Consider the following 12,116-nt stretch of genomic DNA (forward strand, 5'->3'; position numbering starts at 1 on the left):
TGGTAGACCTAGAGGAATAGTTAGTAGTGAAAGCACAAATAAAATAAATTCTGTTAAATGCTTAAAAGGATTATCTTTGAGTGTAAGTAAATCTTATGACATGAAATCTGATGTTGCATTACACCAAAACATGAACTTGCCATGATGCAGATACATTTTACTAGATATGTAGTGTTGTTGTGCACGAATAATTAGAGTACAATGAAAGACTAGGCATAAGAAAAGATATAATAAAGGTAACTATTAGTGAAAACTTACAATGTATATGGAAAGTGATAATTGGGTAAAGTACCAGTGATTTGAGTGGAAGGTAAAAACATAGGCTGTAACTGTGAAAGCCAAACTGATTTTCAGAAAGGAGTGACTGCAGCAACAGGTGGTGACGGGCTGTGCTGAAGATCCAAGCATTCTATGCAAGCACAGATCCTGTTACAAGAGGCAACAATGGAAGGGTTGTTTGAAATTGAAGAAATAGTCATGATTCATTTCATTATTTATAAGTGTATTAATAGTAAAGACAGGACAAGTGAAAATAAATAGAAACTCAAAAGACAAAAGAACAAACACTAAATTTAGTTTATAATTTTATTTTCTATTTGGCAGGCCATATTCAATAATTTCTGAAAGAAAAAGAAAAAAAATTCTCATAAAACTGCAATAGGTATTGAAATTAAGTTTTGAAAGACATGTAATATAATAGAAAATTAAATTCTATAAAGTTAAAATATTTCAATGTATTTGAATCAAGTTCCCACCGCATTTACTATTAATTAATGCATTAGTGTAAGTATGGCTGCATGGTTAAGAAATTTGCAAGCACATAGTTCCGGTTTCAATCCTACTGATTAAGGTGAAATCTTCTAGCAATGCCCTGGGTTGACCAATTGCCACTGCACCCTACTGAAATTTAGTAGATAGAAATTGCAGAAGCCTGTTGCAAATAAATTAATATAATATACAAAGGCCACTTATTTCCACCACCAAAAGTGCTAATTATCAATGAATGCCCTGCTGGAAACCAATATAACTTATAATATTGTGCACTAAACAATTCTTCTAAAAATAAATACTTTTAGAGTTAAGCATGTCTTTATATATGTATATCTTTATTCTTTACTTCTTTCAGTCATACTGGGGCACCATCTTGAAGGGGTTTTAGTTGAATGAATTGACCACAATACTGAATCTTTTTTTTCTTATAAGCCTGGGATTTATTCCATCGGTCCCTCATGTTGAACTGCTAAGTTACAGAGACATAAAGCAAACCAGTACCAATTGTCAAGTGGAAGTGAGAGGACAAACATGATAGGCTTCTTTTAGTCTCATCCACTCTGAAGGATTTGATTTACCTGGGGCTATAGAAGAAGCCACATGAACCTGGAACCACGTAGAAAGGAAGCAAACTGACCACACAACCACCAAAAATACCAAGTCCAAACTAACAAACTTTCACAACTTACTTTGCAATAATTCCATCCCTTTTTGCTAAACGGCAAATACTGTCATCAGATTCACCCTGTAAAGTGAGGAGAAAGGAGAAATAAATTAATGAAAAGGCATTGAAAAGAAATGAACAAATGTTACTATGAATCTAAGGCTGCATCTCCCTAAATATGAGGAACTTACTGAAGATGAAGTTAATTCAAAATATATTAGAACCAAATCTGACAAACCTTTCATTTTGTAAAATTCTATATTTCAGTACCACCAATTAATAGTGATGCACACCATTATCTATGCAATGAAAAGAATGTCAGAGGTGCTTGTCCAGACAATTTTATATGGAAAATTATCTGAAAGTTTTCCTCTTTTTATTTTCCAAAGTTTTGGCCCCAGTCACAAAAATGAAGCATGAACAGGAATTTGATGACTTTGGCTTTATATACAAATAAAGATAGAATCACAACAGACTTCCTATATAATCTAGCAATTTTCCAATATTAACATTATAATAATGAGCCAAGTTGAAATATATCAAGGGTATTACCATCTGTCGAATCTTCCCGCAAATAGCATATGTTTTGTTTGAACCTGTCATTCTGCCTGTAGTAACATCAACCTGAGAAAAGGGAGAAAGACTAGAAATAAAATCACATAAAAACCACATTCAATTCTGATGTGTGTGTGTGTATGCAAGCCATTTTAACTTGCAACACAAACTGCCAAAAGATAAAAAAACAAACAATATGGAAACTAATGTCAGAGGTGCTTGTCCAGATAATTTTACGAGTAAAAAATTAGCTGAAAGTTTTCCTCAATTTATATCCCAAAGACTAGGCTCTGTACACAGGGGTACTATGTGAACAGGAATTTGACAACTTTGGTGATACATTTTACATACAAGTTACACAACTCTTTTACAAAGGAAACCTAGAGTACCGGCAAGCATGGTGAATTGAAAACCACAAGAATGGCAGCAGTGAAGTAGATTGAAAGGTATATTTGTGTATGTATGTTTGAGAGTACGGGCATGTGTACACGTGTTTGTGTGCATGTAGGTAAAATTACTAGCAAGTCTATCACTGCCAGCAAGGACTGTGGCATTGCTCTCCCCTTTTGAACACACATTTATGTTCATGGTTTTACTACTACATAACATTTTGTAATAACAATTACTCATTGAAGAAAACCATTGTCCAAATAGTAGTGACATCTGATCTATTTAAGCCTGACTATGCCAAAACTTTTGAATGCCACCAACTCTTACAAGTAGTATAGAGAAAGAAATAAACTTTCTGCATAGGTTATACAAGATTTTTCATTTATATTGATATCACAACCACCACGTATATACAGTTGAGCAGAAACAAATATCAATGACAAAAGCAAAAAAATTTTGAACTTGTTTTACATGGTGACTGATAAGGTCCAGAGGCAATTTGCTGTTGCATTTGATTGAACAGGCCCATGGTTCAAAAACTTTCAAGCTGTGATTATCCTGTCTTATGTAGTGCATGTAAAACTGTTACTTAACCCTTTCGTTACCATATTTCTAACCAAATTACACCCCTTATGTGTTTCAATTAATTTCTAACATAATCATAAATTTAGGCTGGTTTCATTAAACAACTCTAACTTTTTTATTTATCAACATATTAATGTGATTTTTGGAAGATAAATTAACGAAAGGTTCTCAACCAATTCTATACCAAAATTTTTGTCACAAAGTGACTTTAATTACAGGTAAATTCAACAAAATATAAAATTATTAAAATTTTTGTTCAAACATCGCTATAGAAAATGGGTTATTAGCTAATATTCAATTGGGTATACAACAAAATATTATTATAGAAGAGTTGTGCACATTACTGGATTTATTACTGTCTCTTTTGCCAGTATAAAATTAAAATCCAGAGCAGTACCCAGTATTTGATTCACAAATCTTTTCCAAACTTTGATCCCCCATTTTGTGCGCTTTCCTGGCATATACTGTTGAAAACGCACTCAGCCTTTATAGCCCACCATATCCTTATCTATAAACTGTTTTATATGTGCTTTGAACACAAGTCAATGAGGGGTCTTATTTTAAATAAGGGATCAAAGTCTGGTTTTCCACGTACTGGTGTACTGCTCGTGTCTCTTACATGTAGATATTGAGTCAATTTTAAAAACCGTATCCTCGTCATTATACTCGAGACATATTCGTCGCAAAAGGGTTCATCACTACTCCAGTAATTTGTTATTCTAGGTAACTTTCTAATGCCCATGATAATATTTATGGCAAAATATGCTTTAATTTCATTCAAGTTTATGGGAAACCTCAAACTATCCTTTTTTACGCTTTGTTTACATTTAGCGTAACGGTTTGTTTCCGCCGTAATCAATTCAAATAGGCACATCGGAAAAAGCAAAAAGAAATAGTCTAAAGCTTTACTCTCCTGGGTAAGACTGTGACTTGGTCCAGTTTCTTCAGAAAAATCACTGAAAGGAGTTTTTAAATTTTCACTCCATTCAGGTACTAATTCATTCTCTTTATCGCTATCATCGGAGCTCTCGGATTCACTGCTTTCATTTTCGGAAAATGAAACCTCAGATTCATTATCAAATACCACATGCTTTTTTTTTTTTTTTTCGGTTACAGAGTTGGATTTATCAAGGTCTTCAACGGAAAATCCTTCGAATTCTGACTCGCTGCTTGACAGAATAAAATTCGTATCCATTTTTTTGTCAGGATTACAAATTTTGAAAACACAACAGGAACAAATTTGGAAAAAAATCTCCCAAAATTCACAAAATTAAAAAAACACGTTGATCGTCGTACAAAACTATAGCTGAACTGTTTACACAAATAATCACGTGTTTTCACGAATGTACTAATGAGATTTGCTCAGATATTCTCATTTAAATATGAATAGGTGATTACGGGCGGTTTGGTCACATGAACCAAAATTTTTTTCGGGCGGTTTGGTAACGAAAGGGTTAACATATGGTGAGATTAGAGATTTGACTGCTATTTCTTCCATGCTGTATGTTATAGTAAACTTAAGAAATCCTATGTTCAATTCAATTCCCTCTCATTTTAGCACTCGCTATAATTATTATCTCTGCCTTAGCGAAGGCAGAGGTATTGTTTTCAGTCGTGTTTGTTTGTCTGTGTTCAAGATATCCCAAGAACCATTGGATAGATTCAAATGAAACTTTCAGGGATGTTTGGCATGAACTGATTAGATCTTGGGATTGATCCAGTACTGGACAAGGATTCAGGATTATTTACTATATTTACCTTACATGAAGTATTATGATCTTACACTCACTTCTCCCTTGAAAGTACATTCATGGTTTGCTGTTTCGTTTCTCTATTATTAATTTTATTCGCATCTCTATCCATAACCGATGGATAAAGAAATCAAACTACATAAACAAACGGCAGCAAAGTTGTTCAGAAACTAAACACTAGCATATTCAGTAACAATAATAAATTAATCCCTGACAATTTTTACTTTTACCAATTATGAATATATCACACCTGTTTAAAACCTCTTACCTACTTCACAATTGCATTTCTCGCTCTACCCTGAAGGAAGCTTTATTTCATGGACCCACGTCTTTGTGCGCAATGATGTTGTTAAACCAGTTAAAAATTTTTCACTCTAGACCTTAAGGGTTGTAAATACTATATCAGTGGATAGACAAAAAAAGGCCTTCATAGAGAAAACTGTCCCTGTCCCCACTGCAGACAACACACACACACAGCCATCTTCACATTCCATGACTAGCACTGGGATTGATCAGGTAACAGACAAGGATTCTGGATTATTTTTTTGTTTGACTTAATTTTTGATAGTGGTTGGGTTCATTCTCATTCGTGAGAGCAGTTGAGTTTATTTCAGATATTTTCATTTTAAAAATAATCTGCTAATTGTTGAGAGGACGTTGGTGTTGCCCTGGTGGAGGTTTGCGCTCACTGAAGTCTTTATCCCCTGACCTCTACCGGATGTCTTTTTCCTGAACACTTCCTACGACTAGCTATACAGAACGCTTTCCCCCACCTACCTTCTCCCTCCATCCCTACCTAGAGTCTATCTCCTGTTGAATGTAGTGATTATGTAGCAAATAAAATGATGGTATAGTGTATGCAGGTTGAAGGCTATTTATATGTTTATGAGACCTGCCAAATGCAAGTGTTCTTTTCAGATGCATAATGCTGCTGTCTTCCATCCCAGACCTTCCACACCCTCAGAGTTGGCACATTGAAAGGTAGGTCTGGTGAGATTATTGAGATGCTTGAACAGAGACATGTAGATTCGTGCTGCACCCAAGGTGGAGAGGAAGTTTTGCTAGGTTCCTCACAGGCAAAGAACATAGGTATAAGATTTTCTGGGTAGGGAACACTGATGGGGTTGGGGGCATGGGTATACCCCTTGTGGAGAAATGGGTTGATAAGGTAAAAGAGGTAGTCAGAGTCTGTGATAGAATGTGCTGTGCTTCAGAAGACCTGTTGAGTCAAGTGAAATTGTAGTCATGGCTGGTACCAGTGCTGCCTGACTGGCAAGTAAAACGCATCCACTACTCTTGGAGTGGTTGGCATTAGGAAGGGCATCCAGCTGCAGAAACCACGGCAGATCAGATTGGAGCCGGCTGCAGCCTCCTAGTTTGCCAGTCCTCAATCAAACCATCCCAGTATGGAAAGCGGATGTTAAACAATGATGATGATGACATTCTCTAAATAAGAGCTTTCTCAAAACGAGCAGTACTTCCTCTTGCAGGGGTGTGTGTGAAATAATGTTACTATAAGTACTGGGAACAGTGAAGCATGAGATATGCTTCTTAATTGCCTTTACTTTCAATTTTTATCCTATGAGCAAATCATCTGCAGTCTGTCGTCCATGCTGGCATAAGTCGAATGGACTAGGGCTGGTAATCCGCACCAGACTCCAGTCTGATTTGGTATGGCTTTCTACAGCTGGATGCCTTTCCTAATGGCAACAACTCCCAAGTGTAATGCTTTTACGTGCTGACAGCACGAGTGTCATTTGCATGACTTGGGTCGTCTTCTCAAGCACAATATAATACCAAGGGCCTTGGTCATTGCTTCCATGAGGCCCAATGCTTGAAAGGAACATGGTTGTGCATTTAATTTTACTGTATTTTAGCAAGAGTTCAGGGTTAAGAAAGACGGAATGATAGTTAAAAAAAAAAGTTTGAGAAGCACTGGTCTAAAATTCACAGATGAAGACAAACATTTTGAAACCAAATTTTAACTAAGAATATTGGTTAATTTTGTAATACTTACTTCAGCAATGTTTATTTGTACAGAAGCATGATCTTTGGCAGCAATAATGCTGTTACTGGCTGAACTAGAGACACAAAAAGAAAAAAATATGAAAGCAATGATTATGATCATGTAGATAATTATTTTAGTTTGGAAAGAAAAATTACCATTGCAATTATTATACTAAAAAAAAATTACTTGTAGATACTATTTTATAAACACCATTTGGTGTTTGGAAACAGTTCAGATGTATGAACCAGTTGAATATTCAGAAGATTAGAAATCTGAGATACATTTTCAACAGTTCAACATTTTATATACCAAAGTTTTGACTCCACTCACAGGTTTTTACCATGAGTCGCAACACCCTTTGGAAAATGATCACCATAACTCCAATATCGAAATATGCTAACATTATGGGGGGGGGGGTAAAGAATACGCATATCACCCGTTTTCGGCATAATCCTCACCCTAAACACCGGGTGTGCATATTCTTCGCCACATCACCAAATGAAATATGCTTATTGGTCGTTGCACCAGAAAATAACGGGGTAATCTTTTGGAATACGTCTTATTATTATCGTCATTTTCCGTGAGCACGTCTTTTTAATTGTAAACACTCCCGTTCTGTTTGACGTGTGGAAGAGGACGCTAATGGGTGTGTGTGCGAGTTGGTTTTATGTAACCATTTCTTTAAGTGTTATTCTTTTACTTGTTTCAATCATTTGACTGCGGCCATGTTGGAGCACTGCCTTTAGTCGAAAACATCGACCCCAGGACTTATTCTATCGATCTCTTTGCCGATTCGCTAAGTTAAGGGGACGTAAACACACCAACATCGATTGTCAAGCGATGGTGGCGGGACAAACAGATACATATAAAACGGGCTTCTTTCAGTTTCCGCCAACCAAATCCACACACAAGTTTTAATTGACCGACTTTTTTTCCATGCATGCTGCAATATTTCGGCTCTTCGGTCATTAACAAAAAACCCCACATGGCTTTTTCGACGTTTTCTTCCTGGAAATTTACGGATTTTACATACAGAAATAAAGCAGGTAAGAACAAATATGGGCAATCTTTCGGAATACATCTCATTAACTTCGTCATTTTCCGTGAGCACGTTGACTTGTCAATTGTAAACATTCGTGTGCGTGCTTATTCTTGTTTGACGTGTTAAAGTGGAAGAGGAAGCTAATGGGTGTACGTGTGTGTGTGGAGGAAGCTAATAAGTGTACATATTCCGGTCCTTTCCTCAGAATCATAGAAGTGGCATTAACAATTTCGATAATAATACAAGGGACGTAACTCTTAAAACAATAAGGAAGATAATATCGCCAAGAAAAATCACACAAAATCAAAATGTTAGAATTCAAGAGAATTCGTATTAGAATTTTGAAAGTGTGTTTCTAGCATCTCAGGTTTTCTGTTTAGATACTTTTTGCGTCTGTTATTGTGTAATGCTATACGTGCGTGAAACATTAGTAGAGTAAACACTTTTAATTTCACTTCTTGTCAAATGATGACTGTGGTACGAAGCTATTGTATAAAGTGTAAATGTGTGAACCAGCAGAATAATCAGAACGTTGGAATTCTGAGATTGTTTTCAGCAGTTCAACATTTTCTGTACCAAAGTTTTGACTCCACTCACAGGTTTTTACCATGAGTCGCAACACCCTTTGGAAAACAATCACGAGGAAACAAAAGCGGCAGTACATCGAACTAGCTGTGCTATATACCTAATCAACCTAATTTTCGTTTTAACGTCCACTTTCCATGCCATATTTTTTTACGACCAGATGCCCTCGCCAATCCTCACCTATTCCCAATTTAGGTATTTTCGGTCTACCATATTTTCTCATTGAAGTTTGGAAACGGAGGGTACGACTCCCATGACGTCCCCCCCCCCCACCATTTTAAGGTCCGCCTGAGACTAGGGTGAAAGATACTCGCAGCAGGTGCCACGCAGTAGGACTGAAACCGAAACCACACAGCCTCTCTAGTTAAAACTAATTTTGTATCTTCTCATTACAGTAAATGTTTTGCTTTGAAGAATAACGATATCTAAAAATATGCAAACTTGTCTCCTGCGTGTTTTGAATTCAGGCCTGTTCCAATCGAGCAAACCTATGTGATTAAAGACCTTATTTTTTCAATATTACAGATATCTACTACTACTTTATACAAGTTTTATTTGTATTTAAAATGGTAGGGTGTGATTTGGGTACTATTTTTAGCAGATCTAGAGACCACACTTACAGGTCTCGGGGTGTGTCATCGCTGCTTTCTGAAGAAAAGTATGAAGTGAGAGTAACTAGGGATCGAAAATTGTATGTGGAATAAAACCGAGCATTCCTGATGTGAAAGGGATAAACGAATTAAGAGCAAAGTGATCATATTTTGACGCTTATTCAGTCGCCTTGTACATGAATGAAATAAATGTTTCTACTTTAAGGCACAAGGCCTGAAATTTTGGGGGAGGGGGCCATTCGATTACATCGACTCCAGTGCGAAACTGGTACTTGATTTATCGACTCCAGCGGCATTTGAACTCAGAACGTAAAGACAGATGAAATACCGATATGCATTTCGCCCGGCGTGCTAATGATTCTGCCAGTTCGCCGCAGAATGAAATAAGGGTAAGATAAAAACAAAAACACGAATAAAAATTGCAAATCTTCGTTTCTACATGAATGACAAACTTTCCCGAGAAAAATAAATAGGATATGGTAACTTTTATGCTAGTTACAAAAAAAAAAAAGTTAAAGAGCTTATGAAAAGCCTTAGCGATCTTTCGTTTAGAGAACCTTAAATTTAGGATTGTAAATGAAAGGAAACTAAGCCAAAAACGTAGTACAAGATCTCCCGTGTATAATACAGGACTATTACAAGATACACACCAGAGGTATATAATAAAGTAGGCAAAAATAATTTCAAAATATAATTGAGAAAAAGAAAACGTGTAAACCACGTGTGTGGAGCATACCATTTCCTTGGGATATACATATCCACGAATTCACCTGCTTCGTTCTGCATAATCCTTTCTTTATTCTAAGAAAATCTTCTGCAATAGTAAAGAAACAAAATGCGAGACTTAACAAATCATTGTACATTTAAAACCCTCAGTAATTCCATTATTAGTTTTAAGAAGAATCACACCAACAACTTACAGTTAAAATGGACGACCGTGAAAAGGAAGAGGAACACGAGATTTCGGGTAAATTATAACGAGAATCACGTTGTCCTCTCGTTCAGTATTTTTTTTTACGGGGGAGAATAAAAAGAATTAAAAAGGTTTCCTTTCATAAATGTAATTTTAATTGTTAAAATAACTATTATTTCTAAATATGAATTAGCTTAACGATTAAATACATATGTTTATTTTATGAATTAAAAAAAAATTCATACATCTGTAAGAGTGCAGACGCACACCTCTTCCTGTAATACCGCAAAAATAAAACCGGAGATCGTCTCATCTCGTTCCTTTCTAATTCTTCCAAATCCCAAATCTGTTCAACCCCATGTCTTTGCGCCAATTATCTACAAATATTCTCGGTTGAGGATTTGTAATACAAACGAATAACCTCAGTCGCTAGTCACAGAACAAGGTGATTGCTTATAATAGTGCTTTAAACCTGTGCACATGGCCGTAAAGGCATACATATGCAATGTACATTTCCGACTTTGTTTCCTTTAACTTTGAATACTTTCTAATGAAATAATCACAAATTTATTTCTGTTGATGTAGATTACAGTTATATCAGAATTTGTTGTGAAAATTGTTTGGGAGGTGGGGATAAGAGTTTCGCATAATTCACACGCCTCACCCTTGATTTCTCATGTTTTGATGTAAACTGCAATCACGGAAAAAAATAAATTGAGGATTCTTTCTCCTTTTCCCTTTTGGAATTTGTTAAATGAATTATCAGTATCTCTACCGCCATTCATGCCAGTTTTCAAAATACAAGGTCAAATTTACCACAGAATAAGTTTCGTTGTATAATACAGATGAAAATATTCCTAAATATGCTCAAGTTTAAATTATTCATGATTTAAATGACCAAATTAATATCAGAAATAGATTTCCCGCAAGAAAATTAGGCGGAGGTAAAGAATACGTACACCACCCGTTTTCGGCATAATCCTCACCCTAAACACCGGGTGTGCATATTCTTCGCCACATTACCAAATAAAATATGCTTATTAGTCGTTGCACCAGAAAATAACGGGCTAATCTTTTGGAATACGTCTCAGACTTATCTTCGTCATTTTCCCTAACACTAATTTAAATTATGTACTTTTGTTAATAAAATATAATTTAGATCAATAAATGATAGGTCATTCTAGTTTTCAATAAAATGAAATGTTTCAGCTGCTAATTTTTGTTTCCATAAATTATGCTGGTATCTCTGGAAAATTTCATATTATTAAAAAGATATTCATTTGACAAGTTCCAGGTGGAATACTCCTCAAAAGTATATATTATTCAACACTACTAGAATCTACATCGCAAAAACATATGAAGAAACAAAGTCGGGATGCATGAAATATCTGCCCCTCTCCATTTTTTTTTCACATTAAATTTCGGTGTAACCTTAATGCACACTATCTGAAAGACATTTGTAGAAAATGAAAAACCGATTTTTCTGAAAGTTATGAGGTGGAGTCGAGGCTGTGGTAAGTTTGCTTCCCAACTACATGGTTCCGAGTTCAGTTCCTCTGTGTGATATGTTGAACGTGTTTTCTATAGCCTCCAACCAACCAAAGCTGTGTCAGTGGATTTGGTTGATGGAAACTGAAAGGAGCCTGTCATATACATGTCTATGATTGTGCCCCACCACTGCTTGACAACTGGTGTTGGTGTGTTTATGTCTTTGTAACAATGGTTTGGCAAAAGAGACCAATAGAATAAGTACCAAGCTTAAAAAGATAAGTACTGGGGCCAATTTGTTCAACTAAAATTCTTCAAGGTGGTGCCCCAGCATGGCTTCAGCCTTTTGACTAAAGCAATTGCAAAGATAAAGAAAATCGCAGCATGTGAATTATCCAAAAACTTATCTCAACACCTCCTGATGAAACAATTTTCACTAAATCCGATATAGTTGTAATCTATACCATGTGAAACTCGTATAAAATTTCATTAAAATAACATCCCCTTTTCAGAAAGTTTTGAGGAAACAAATTCAGGCAGGAGACACATTTGCATAGTTATAACTGCATGGAAATTAGGGGAAGGGGTTATATAGGCACCAGTGCTGAACTGGAACTCATTTTATTGACCCCGAAGGAATGAAGGGAAAAGTTGACCTTGGTGAGATTTGGTCTCAGAAAGTAAAAAGTTGGAATAAATACCATAAAGCATTTTGTTTGACAGTAATGTTTCAGTCAAGCCACCACTTTTACT

The 12,116-nt window shown here is 35.8% G+C and overlaps 1 protein-coding gene across 1 annotated transcript; it reads right to left on the reverse strand.

Moving 5' to 3' along the window:
- Positions 1-571: 571 nt before the first annotated feature.
- LOC106876195 (small ribosomal subunit protein eS21) lies at positions 572-10,862 on the reverse strand. Its single transcript, XM_014924636.3, has 6 exons — positions 9,883-10,862; positions 9,699-9,776; positions 6,734-6,797; positions 1,988-2,059; positions 1,461-1,516; positions 572-620 (listed from the first exon to the last, which is right to left on the reverse strand). The coding sequence occupies exons 2-6, from the start codon at positions 9,746-9,748 to the stop codon at positions 611-613; spliced, it is 252 nt and encodes an 83-aa protein (XP_014780122.1). The 5' UTR covers positions 9,749-9,776; positions 9,883-10,862; the 3' UTR covers positions 572-610.
- Between the last annotated feature and the right edge of the window lie 1,254 nt (positions 10,863-12,116).

Source organism: Octopus bimaculoides, chromosome 9 (genome assembly GCF_046866305.1).
Source record: "Octopus bimaculoides isolate indiv1 chromosome 9, ASM4686630v1, whole genome shotgun sequence".
In the NCBI taxonomy this organism is placed as follows: domain Eukaryota; kingdom Metazoa; phylum Mollusca; class Cephalopoda; order Octopoda; family Octopodidae; genus Octopus; species Octopus bimaculoides.